The following is a 12,991-nucleotide window of genomic DNA, read 5'->3' as shown; positions in this document are numbered from 1 at the left end:
ACAATACCCAATAATCATTTTTGCAAATGTATTAAAAATAGAAAACTGAAATATCACATTTACTTAAGTATTCAGACCCTTGAATCTGTACTTTGTTGAAGCACCTTTGGCAGCGATTACAGCCTTGAGTCTTCTTGGGTATGATGCTACAAGGTTGGCATAGGACACAATAGACTGGGGCGAAGGTTCACCTTCCGACAGGACAACGACCCTAAGCACACAAACAAGACAACGCAGGATTGGCTTCGGGACAAGTCTCTGAATGTCCTTGAGTGGCCCAGCCAGAGCCCGGACTTGAACCCGATTGAACATCTTTGGAGAGACCTGAAAACAGCAGCAACGCTACGCATCCAACCAAAGGCACTGTACGTACAGTACCAGTCAAAAGTTTGGACACACCTACTCATTCAAGGATATTTCTTTATTATTACTATTTTCTACATTGTAGAATAATAGTGAACACATCAAAACTATGAAATAACACATATGGAATCATGTAGTAACCAAAAAAGTGTTAAGCAAATCAAAATATACTTTATATTTGAGATTCTTCAAAGTAGTAACCCTTTGCCTTGATGACAGCTTTGCACACTCTTGGCATTCTCTCAACCAGCTTCACCTGGAATGCTTTTCCAACAGTCTTGAAGGAGTTCCCACATATGCTGAGCACTTGTTGGCTTTTCTTTCACTCTGTGGTCCAACTCGTCCCAAACCACTCGGGCTAAAACAGCGATGGAGGTCGCTTTTTGACGAGAAATGGACATTCAATTCTCTGTCAACAGCACTGGTGGACATTCATGCAGTCAGTTCGACATTTGCACGCTCCCTCAAAACTTGGTCTCCTCTATTTATCCAATTTGAGAAATGTACTTTTATAGGACTGCATAAGTTGCTATATCTTTATACTGACTGTCCAAGATCCTTTTCCTTAAGGTTTATCAATATTTACTGTAAACTCTATAGTGCTGTGTTGAAATCAGTAAGAACGTATAAGTATGATGGTCTAAGAGCAATCATGTCTTCTGTGTGTTAAAACCAAACCATTCCCCTGATCCCTATTCATGTACAGTATGTTACACCAAAACCATCCCTCCAATCTGAATTCATGTCCCCTGTGGGTTACATCCAAACCCTCTCTCCTTCTCACCTGTCTTCAAATGTAATCAATCACATTTTTTATAAAGACCTTTTTACATCAGTAGATGTCACAAAGTGCTGTACAGAAACCCAGCCTAAGAGCAAGTAATGTAGATGTCTTTTATGAGGATGGCAGGATGGTTGACAATTTGACCCCCCATGGCTCTTCTTCGTGGCGTAGCGTCTTGATAAACAGTTTGAGGGCTGTCTTAGAGGCTCCATACGCTGCTAGGCAGGGGAAGACATGTAGATAAGATGTGAGATAACTACACTAACTACTTCCCACACCAACTGATTGCCTTTTTGAAAATTAATTATGTACATGGTTCTGTTTATGATTATCCTGATAGGGTTGGGCCGATGTATGATAACTAGACAGCAACCAAGATATTGTTTCAACAATATTATCGTCCACCAATAACCGATATTCAATAAATAGGATGAAAATGGGGAAACTCATGCTGATCTGACCACGTGCGGTCATTCTCACGACTGGGGGCGGGGTCACATTGATATTTAAATTCTTATGGGGCCCCTGATTAGTTTATCAATACCGTTCAATACCGTTCTTCCAATCACATGCTTGCTTTTCTAATGGTATGAGTCTATAAAAGCATTGGATGAACAGTTGAATCAGTTTGGGAGAAGACTGTGTGGTTGGTACCTTTACAGTAATTTTTACATTGAAGTAGCTAATGCTAACACTTTTTTTATTCAACAATGGGCATAAAATGCAAATGGTGTAGCTAATGGTGTAATTACCTTGACATGCTTTTCAGATAGTGACTAGACAGAAGCCACTGAGTCTTCTTTATTCTAAATGGAAAAGTAAAATAAATACAAACTAACCAAACTAATTTATAAGGTAAAAACCGGTTGCTAGCCAGTCCGCAGAACACACTGTTGCTTCTCAGCATAGGCAGCTATCTATTGCTACTTTTTGTTTCAGCACCTTTCCCGATCTGTCTCCCCTTTTCCCGGGAACAGCTAGCACGCATATGTTAGTCGTAGCAACAGTAACTATGGGGTGGAGTTGTGTAAGAAAAGCATCGAATAAGCATCCAAAACGTTTGTTTGTGAAGCAGATCTGCGCGACATTCGGTAGGCAGTCAGATCTGGCACTAACACCAACAGACAGACAGACAGACAGACAGACACGGAGAGGGATAGAGGGAGGTAGCGTTAGGTATCTCTGCCCAACAATACATCTAATTGATTGATTGTTGTTATTTAGAAGTCTTAAAAGCAGGGGCACAACTATCACTGAGGACAGACATGTCCCGCCCACATTCTAAAATTGCATTTTTTGTCCCCACCAGTTTTATAATGTGGAATGTGACACAAAACAAGGCAAAGGTGTGCTTTAGGACCATACTGACGCCTCCGAGTAATCGGGTAGGCAGTCGCGTCCCACATTTAAAACCAAAGTTTCGCCCCAGCTTAAAAGTATGCCTACTAGCCTGAAGAATGATTATTTGGAGAGCATAGAGATAGATAGATGGCTGGCTGGCTGCTACTGCTTGAGCAGAGGTGAGACGATGATTTAGACTCATCAAATAAAATAAATGTATATACACACTGAAATATTTTATTCAAGTAAAGTAATCTGAATAAAGGATGGTTTATTAATAAGTGATATGCAGTAATGGGCAGTCACTACCATCATTGGGGTTTTATTAATGAAATAATAGTCATTATCATATATATGATACTAAAAACAAATATGTAATATACACAACCAAAATATAAAGTCATGTGAATAAATTAAGGTTAGAGCCTAATAAGTGCTAGTAATAAAAATAGTAATTATTACTAGCACTGGGCAATCACTAACATCAATTTTTGTTTTCTGTGATGTTACATCATTTAACCCACATAATACATTTACTGTAAAAAATAATAATAATCAAAATCGAAACTGAAAACTGTGATTTTTTTTTTAAACGAACCAAAACCGACCTCAAATGGCACCCTACCAGCCAGCATCGCCATGACATCGCCTGCAAGCGTGATTGGGGATTTCTATTGGAGAAGCAGTCTGCCTATCTTCATACTGTACTGTCCTTGATGTCACTTTTAATTGACTAATAGGTAGATTGATTGATTAATACACCTTTGCCTTCCCCACACATGGGTATATCAACCTACCACAACCATGGGCATGTGATATGTGTGATCGGTTGATCGTATTGATGGAGTGATTGACATACAGTCATACTTTCCCTTCTCCCATTTAGCTGTAGACTGACGGGTTGTCGTGGAGAGTTCCCCATAGCAACAGCCCATCTCCTTGACGATGGACAAGGGGGCATCTGTCGCTGTCGCTATGGTTATGCAGCCCATTATATTTTTCTAAGAGTTGAGAGCCGAGCCAGAGAGAGGATACATTCCTGGACTAATACAGCCACACTCTGGGTATCTACACTAGGAGACAAATTGGATCCTCAACTGCTTCCCCTCCTCAAATCCTAATCTCAACCATCAGAGGGAAAAATGTCTAACTGGCCATAGATCAGTGTGTAGGAACAACTTCATCCTACTCTGTCATCCTTTTCCTTACGATCTACAAGGACATTTACATCTAGGTCATATTATTGACATACAGTACTCTCTTATCCAGAGCAACTTATAACATGTACACTACAAGAAGGAAGGAATATTGTTCATTGTAACAATTACAGCTTTAGAATAAAGAGTACGATTTAAAACACTACCCCTCTCCTCTCCCCCTTTCCCCCCACACTTCACCCCCAGCCCATCTCAGCTGTCCCGCAATGTGCTGCTGCTTGTCATTGAGGAAAAGTGGAACACTGTTGGCAATAACCAGACCACACACACACATGCACACAAACACACACACTTAACATATTTTACTGTGGATATTCAAAGTGAAGAGGTCTGTTTTGACAACAGTGACAATGCCTGTCAAAATGTCCAACCAGGATATGATGAATACTCAAGCTAATCATCAGTCAAACAGAGCTGTGACTGAGTCTCAGGGCTTGTGTGCTGAATTCCAAAGATAAACTAATATAGAACAACTGCAGACCAGAAGTAAATATTGTGGACCCCCTGGTGACTGTACCTCACTGTTCCCCTTCACTTCTAAATGCAGAGAGGGGACTTTTCCCCAACCTGGGGGGTGTTGGGGGAGTATACGGCTGGCACACACAAGTTCTCAGGTTCTGCTGAAAATGAGGTGGGGAGGTGTGTGAGTGTGTATGTGTAGGACAGATTTGGGGGAGGGGGGGGGGGGGTTATGAGTGACTCTGACACACTGCTGACCCCCCCCACCCCCTCTATCTGAAACCCACACAGGCGTCTTTGTACTCCCTTCACCATCAGTGACCGTCCATCACTGGCTAACCTGAAAGCCCCCCCCCCCCCCCCAACACACACACAAGCCTGCACTCAACTGTAGTAAAATGACCCTCTACCCTGTCCCAGACCACTACCCAAACTAACCCTGTCCAAGACCACCACTACCCAACCTAGCCCTGTCCCAGACCACTACCCAAACTAACCCTGTCCAAGACCACCACTACCCAACCTAGCCCTGTCCCAGATCACTACCCAACCTAGCCCTGTCCCAGATCACTACCCAACCTAGGCCTGTCCCAGACCACTACACAACCTAGCCCTGCCCCAGACCATTACCCAACCTAGCCCTGCCCCAGACCATTACCCAAACGATCCCTGTCCAAGACCACCATTACCCAACCTAGCCCTGTCCCAGACCACTACCCAACCTAGCCCTGCCCAAGACCACTACCCAACCTAGCCCTGCCCCAGACCATTACCCATCCTAGCCCTGTCCCAGACCATTACCCAACCTAGCCCTGTCCCAGACCACTACCCAACCTAGCCCTGCCCCAGACCATTACCCAACCTAGCCCTGCCCCAGACCATTACCCAAACGATCCCTGTCCAAGACCACCATTACCCAACCTAGCCTTGTCCCAGACCACTACCCAACCTAGCCCTTCCCCAGACCATTACCCAACCTAGCCCTGCCCCAGACCATTACCCAAATGATCGCTGTCCAAGACCACCATTACCCAACCTAGCCCTGTCCCAGACCACTACCCAACCTAGCCCTGTCCCAGACCATTACCCAACCTAGCCCTGCCCCAGACCACTACCCAACCTAGCCCTGTCCCAGACCATTACCCAACCTAGCCCTGCCCCAGACCATTACCCAAATGATCGCTGTCCAAGACCACCATTACCCAACCTAGCCCTGTCCCAGACCACTACCCAGCCTAGCCCTGCCCCAGACCACTACCCAGCCTAGCCCTGTCCCAGACCACTACCCAGCCTAGCCCTGTCCCAGACCACTACCCAGCCTAGCCCTGTCCCAGACCACTACCCAGCCTAGCCCTGCCCCAGACCACTACCCAACCTAGCCCTGCCCCAGACCATTACCCAACCTAGCCCTGTCCCAGACCACTACCCAACCTAGCGCTGTCCCAGACCACTACCCAACCTAGCCCTGCCCCAGACCATTACCCAACCTAGCCCTGCCCCAGACCATTACCCAAACGATCCCTGTCCAAGACCACCATTACCCAACCTAGCCCTGTCCCAGACCACTACCCAACCTAGCCCTGCCCCAGACCATTACCCAACCTAGCCCTGCCCCAGACCATTACCCAACCTAGCCCTGTCCAAGACCACTACCCAACCTAGCCCTGCCCCAGACCATTACCCAACCTAGCCCTGCCCCAGACCATTACCCAACCTAGCCCTGCCCCAGACCATTACCCAACCTAGCCTTGTCCCAGACCACTACCCAACCTAGCCCTGCCCCAGACCTCTACCCAACCTAGCCCTGCCCCAGACCTTTACCCAACCTAGCCCTGCCCCAGACCATTACCCAACCTAGCCTTGCCCCAGACCATTACCCAAACGATCCCTGTCCAAGACCACCATTACCCAACCTAGCCCTGTCCCAGACCACTACCCAACCTAGCCCTGTCCCAGACCTCTACCCAACCTAGCCCTGCCCCAGACCATTACCCAACCTAGCCCTGCCCCAGACCATTACCCAACCTAGCCCTGCCCCAGACCATTACCCAACCTAGCCCTGTCCCAGACCTCTACCCAACCTAGCCCTGCCCAAGACCACTACCCAACCTAGCCCTGCCCCAGACCATTACCCAACCTAGCCCTGCCCCAGACCATTACCCAACCTAGCCCTGCCCCAGACCATTACCCAACCTAGCCCTGTTCCGGACCACTACCCAACCTAGCCCTGTCCCAGACCACTACCCAACATAGTCCTGTCCCAGACCATTACCCAACCCAGCCCTGTCCCAGACCATTACCCAACCTAGCCCTGCCCCAGACCATTACCCAACCTAGCCCTGCCCCAGACCATTACCCAACCTAGCGCTGTCCCAGACCACTACCCAACCTAGCCCTGCCCCAGACCATTACCCAACCTAGCCCTGCCCCAGACCATTACCCAAACGATCCCTGTCCAAGACCACCATTACCCAACCTAGCCCTGTCCCAGACCACTACCCAACCTAGCCCTGTCCCAGACCTCTACCCAACCTAGCCCTGCCCCAGACCATTACCCAACCTAGCCCTGCCCCAGACCATTACCCAACCTAGCCCTGCCCCAGACCATTACCCAACCTAGCCCTGTTCCGGACCACTACCCAACCCAGCCCTGTCCCAGACCACTACCCAACCTAGCCCTGTCCCAGACCACTACCCAACATAGTCCTGTCCCAGACCATTACCCAACCCAGCCCTGTCCCAGACCATTACCCAACCTAGCCCTGCCCCAGACCATTACCCAACCTAGCCCTGCCCCAGACCATTACCCAACCTAGCCCTGCCCCAGACCATTACCCAACCTAGCCCTGCCCCAGACCATTACCCAACCTAGCCCTGTCCCAGACCTCTAGCCAACCTAGCCCTGTCCCAGACCTCTAGCCAACCTAGCCCTGCCCCAGACCATTACCCAACCTAGCCCTGTCCCAGACCTCTAGCCAACCTAGCCCTGTCCCAGACCTCTAGCCAACCTAGCCCTGCCCCAGACCATTACCCAACCTAGCCCTGTCCCAGACCCCTAGCCAACCTAGCCCTGTCCCAGACCTCTAGCCAACCTAGCCCTGCCCCAGACCATTACCCAACATAGTCCTGTCCCAGACCATTACCCAACCCAGCCCTGTCCCAGACCATTACCCAACCTAGCCCTGTCCCAGACCTCTAGCCAACCTAGCCCTGTCCCAGACCTCTAGCCAACCTAGCCCTGTCCCAGACCTCTACCCAACCTAGCCCTGTCCCAGACCTCTACCCAACCTAGCCCTGTCCCAGACCTCTAGCCAACCTAGCCCTGTCCCAGACCTCTAGCCAACCTAGCCCTAGTGAACCCTACGCTGAACTATAGCACTACCAACCTTGACCACTACCCCAACACAACTCTGCCTCACCCAACAACACATTCTGCAGGCATCGGAACAAATTTTACAGCATGTCAGTGATCTATGAAAAAATTGGATAGGTGCCTAATTCCATGAGAGACAGACCACTACAGGGTCTTATAGACCTGTCTGGTGGTCAATGAGAGGGACAGACAGAGAAACAGACAGGGCTATGATAGGGACAGACAGGGCTATGAGAGGGACAGACAGAGAAACAGACAGGGCTATGAGAGAGACAGACAGGGCTATGATAGGGACAGACAGGGCTATGAGAGACAGACAGGGCTATGAGAGGGACAGACAGAGAAACAGACAGGGCTATGAGAGAGACAGACAGGGCTATGATAGGGACAGACAGGGCTATGAGAGAGACAGACAGGGCTATGATAGGGACAGACAGGGCTATGAGAGAGACAGACAGAGAAACAGACAGGGCTATGAGAGAGACAGACAGAGAAACAGACAGATCTATGAGAGAGACAGACAGGGATATGAGAGAGACAGACAGGGCTATGAGAGAGACAGACAGAGAAACAGACAGGGCTATGAGAGAGACAGACAGAGAAACAGACAGGGCTATGATAGGGACAGACAGGGCTATGAGAGAGACAGACAGAGAAACAGACAGGGCTATGAGAGAGACAGACAAAGAAACAGACAGATCTATGAGAGAGACAGACAGGGATATGAGAGAGACAGACAGGGCTATGAGAGGGACAGACAGAGAAACAGACAGGGCTATGAGAGAGACAGACATGGCTATGATAGGGACAGACAGGGCTATGAGAGAGACAGACAGAGAAACAGACAGGGCTATGAGAGAGACAGACAGGGCTATGAGAGAGACAGACAGGGATATGAGAGAGACAGACAGGGCTATGAGAGGGACAGACAGAGAAACAGACAGGGCTATTAGAGAGACAGACAGGGATATGAGAGAGACAGACAGGGCTATGATAGGGACAGACAGGGCTATGAGAGGGACAGACAGGGCTATGCGAGGGACAGACAGAGAAACAGACAGGGCTATGAGAGGGACAGACAGAGAAACAGACAGGGCTATTAGAGAGACAGACAGGGATATGAGAGAGACAGACAGGGCTATGATAGGGACAGACAGGGCTATGAGAGGGACAGACAGGGCTATGAGAGGGACAGACAGAGAAACAGACAGGGCTATGAGAGAGACAGACATGGCTATGATAGGGACAGACAGGGCTATGAGAGAGACAGACAGAGAAACAGACAGGGCTATGAGAGAGACAGACAGGGATATGAGAGAGACAGACAGGGCTATGAGAGAGACAGACAGAGAAACAGACAGGGCTATGAGAGAGACAGACAGGGATATGAGAGAGACAGACAGGGCTATGAGAGGGACAGACAGAGAAACAGACAGGGCTATGAGAGAGACAGACATGGCTATGATAGGGACGGACAGGGCTATGAGAGAGACAAACAGGGCTATGAGAGGAATAGACAGGACTGTGACAGAAAGGTTTAATGGCCACCTAAAAGTATTGGAAGTGTCCCCATGCCAGGTTGCCTGGACAACCACTGCAGTGTCAGGACCAGTAGATAAGCCTGTGTAGTTGATGGTGCATCCGAACGGAAGGAAGCCTGTCAGAATTAGCCTGTGAGCTATGAGGTGAGACGAGTCTTGAGGGATTAGCGACAGGCAGCTAGGCTAACACTCTGTCCAGGGTCAGGACAACCAAGGCCATCACAAATATCTTACCTGATGTGACTCTCACTGTTAAGACACATACCAGGCAATGTACAGACTGTACAGACTATACCAGACAGTGGAGAATAGGCCCACAGTCACTTAGGGGTGTCCAGTTATGTGTCTCCATCCATTCTCTTGGGCTTAAAGCCAAATAATAAGGACACTCTCTTGGATGTGGAAAACATGTGGAGATTTAACTCCATGTCCCCATGAACTTCATAGAGATAAAACATCAGTCAAACATATCCATACTGAAAATCTTCATACCTTATTTTCAGAATTAATCAAAATAACTTTCTTTCAATTAATAACTTCAACAAAAGCTGCTGTGATACTTTCTGTCATCAAGTATGGGGATTTGAGAGTGGAGGTGACAGCTGTGTGTAGACTGTATGGTAGGGGACTTCAGGTATGATGTCGTGGAGGGGGACGTGAGGCAGGGATTAGCTCACTAAGGCAGCCATCTTTGATCCCATGGTCAGATCTGAGGTAATTAGACCAATTTCCATGGCAACCAGATCACATTCCATTATCTACTACGCCATTGGCCGACGCTATACCTTGCACACATGCACACACACACACACACACACACGCGAGTGAGCACATAGACATAGCTTCCTATGCACACATATACACACAAACACACGTACATACACACATACAGACGGTCCTGAAGCCCTGGAGAGCAGGGCCCAACAGAGATGTGAAGTTTAGATGTGCAGCAACAGCTAAACGCCGTGTCAGGTTTCTCTGGGCTCGTGCTAAATTTAACCCTCTGATCCTGCAGCAGTCAGAGGGTTTAAATGCCAACCTGCAGTTGCTGCTCCACACCAGTTGTTCTCCACACATCTTCCTCTCTCCACTAACCCAGGCCAGAAGTGGGAGAGGCTCACTCACACACTCCCTCCAACACACTCAGACCTAACACCCCTATAGAACACACACAGTAGAGCCCAGAGGAACCAAACCAGAGTCTTAGTCCCCTAAACTTCAGCGTCGACCAGTATGGAGCTTTTCGAGACCAACCCCTACTTCTTCCCCGACCAACGCTTCTACGAAGGGGGGGACAACTTCTACCAGTCCCGCCTGCCGGGCGGGTACGACTAGGGGGGCTACCAGGAGCGCGGGGCCTCCATGATGGGGCTGTGAGGGGGTCTGTCCGGGATGGAGGACAAGACATCCCCCTCTGGTCTCTCCCCCCACTCTGAGCCCCACTGCCCCGGCCACTGCCTGCCCTGGGCCTGCAAGCTGTGCAAACGCAAGACTGTGACCATGGACCGACGGAAAGCGGCCACAATGCGTGAGAAGAGGAGGCTGAAGAAGGTGAACGAGGCATTCGAAGCCCTGAAGAGGAGCACCCTGATGAACCCCAACCAGAGGCTGCCCAAGGTGGAGATCCTGAGGAGTGCCATCCAGTACATTGAGAGGCTGCAGGCACTTGTCTCCTCCCTCAACCAGCAGGAGAACGACCAGGGAACACAGGGCTTACACTACCGCACCGGACCTGCCCAACCCAGGGTGAGTAGGAGACAGGAATGGAGGGAGGAAGAGATGGACGGAGTGAGGGATGAAAGAACCACACCAACCTACAGTAGAGGACTGGGAGAAAGAGCAAGGTAGAAGGGAAGAGAGAGGGATGGAGGGAGGGAGGTTAACAGAGATAAATGAGGATGGGAGTGGTTGAGGTAGAAGAGAAAGAATATGAGGAAAAGGCTAAATGAGAGAAAAGATGTGAATAAAGTGAGAGAGGGAATGACACAGTAGAAGAGAGAGGCGTCAAAGAGGGAGAGGCAGACTGGAGAGGGATGAAGGGAATGAGGAGTGAAGAAAGAGGGACCAGAGAGACTTGGAAACGGATGCAAATGACATGGATGGGGATAATCGCCCCCAACATTTAGGAAATAATGTTATTTTAGTACATGTAGGCCTACAGGTATTAACAGTGCTTTAGGTAAGGCAGGTGTGGCGGTTGGGTGTGTTAGGTGTAAAGGCTTTTATATGTCTGTGTGTGCTAGTGTGAGTCTGGTAGGAGGGTAGGTCTATGTCTGTGTGTGCTATCTGGTAGGAGGGTAGGTCTATGTCTGGTGAGTAAACTCTGATATATGGTGTTCGCCTCTCGTAGAATACAAGGTTTCAACAGAACAGTTCCAGAACAGAGCTCTTACATTCATTGACAGTTGTCATAGACAAGTACCGCGGACAGAGCCCTCATCAAACCATCCACTAACAACACAGACAGAACAGCACTTAGAGGTATATTGAAACATTTCACCCTGACGTGCGTGAATTCCCTTGGGAGTGCTGCTAGCGCTATTGTTTTAAGAGACATGCTACATACATTATTTTTATCCCTCATAAGTACTTCAAACACAGCGCTCACCTAATCTTGATTTAGTTTCATCTTAACCTACCAGCTTTCAGAAACAGTTGAAATGGATAATGTGTTATGACACAGTAGTACAATCAATTATTTATAAAGTAATTGATGAAGCTGTGTGTGTAGTGAGTGGAGTTGTGGGTAGCGTAGTGTGTTTGTTTCACTTGGTAGAGCATGGCGCTTGCAATGCCAGGGTTGTGGGTTCGATTCCCACGGGGGACCAGTACGAAAGAATATGAAAATGTATGCACTCACTACTGTAGCGTCTGCTAAATGACAATAAAAAAAACACATTTGTTTGATGAATCATTGAAAAAGAGACAGGCAACACCAGACAAAGATTATCAATAGTAGTGTGTGTTTGTCGTTGTGAGTAGCGTAGTGTGTGTGTATATTTGTGAATGAGATAATGTGTGTGTCACTGGCATCGTCTGTGTGGGGTGGGGCGTGACGTGTCATATAAAGCGGGGTGACTGACTGTGCCTTGTCTCCATGGTAACAGGTGTCGTCGTCGAGTGAGCAGGGATCAGGCAGCACCTGCTGTAGCAGCCCAGAGTGGAGCAACACCTCAGACCACTGTACCCAGAGCTACAGCAACGAGGGTAACACACACTGTATTACATTTCAGCAATGCACCCTGAACTTGTTGAAAATGTTAGCTATTTTGACGCTCTCTCTCTGTCTCTCTCTAGACCTCCTGAGTGCAGACTCTCCAGAGCAGGCTAACCTGCGCTCTCTGACGTCCATCGTGGACAGCATCACAGCAGCAGAGGGGGCTCCGGTGGCCTACCCTGTACCTGTGGACATTCCCAAATAAACCCAGAGCAGCATCCATACATGTGTGCTGTTAACAGGTCCAATACATCACAAAACCATATTTTTTTACTCCCTTCCATGAGGAGGTAGTCACTGATGTGATATAACTGGATAGGTGAAAGCTATGCAGCGAAACCTACTGTACATTCCACCTATCCAAGCATGTTAGATCAGTGACTACTTCAATGAAGGGAAGAAAGAAGGACAGGCCCTGTGTGTCCCAGCTAGGTACAAGCTAGCACTTGGACACCACACAGCACCATACACACCAACATAGGTCAGGAGGTTTTTCCTAGTCAGGTCATATGAGCAGGACTAACTCCTGGCCCTAACCTAAAGCCCTCACACCTCTTCAAGGCCCGAGGCCTTATTCCCTACCTAACAAACCCTGTGGTCCACGTCTCCCTACCAGTAGGTTACAGGTCAGATCCTAACCTGAGAACCCACCGACATCAATCTATGCATGTTTTAGGACAAAAATCCAGTTACCTG

The 12,991-nt window shown here is 48.6% G+C and overlaps 1 protein-coding gene across 1 annotated transcript; it reads left to right on the top strand.

The window, feature by feature from the left end:
• Positions 1 to 10,299: 10,299 nt before the first annotated feature.
• On the top strand, positions 10,300 to 12,500 carry myog (myogenin). Its single transcript, XM_039016809.1, is given in 3 exon segments — positions 10,300 to 10,824; positions 12,186 to 12,285; positions 12,376 to 12,500. Coding segments are annotated over 3 exon segments (738 nt in total). The 5' UTR covers positions 10,300 to 10,311.
• Positions 12,501 to 12,991: the final 491 nt, after the last annotated feature.

Source organism: Salvelinus namaycush, chromosome 20 (genome assembly GCF_016432855.1).
Source record: "Salvelinus namaycush isolate Seneca chromosome 20, SaNama_1.0, whole genome shotgun sequence".
In the NCBI taxonomy this organism is placed as follows: domain Eukaryota; kingdom Metazoa; phylum Chordata; class Actinopteri; order Salmoniformes; family Salmonidae; genus Salvelinus; species Salvelinus namaycush.
Note: the sequence above shows the minus strand (reverse complement) of the source record. Positions and strands in the feature narration are given on the sequence as shown.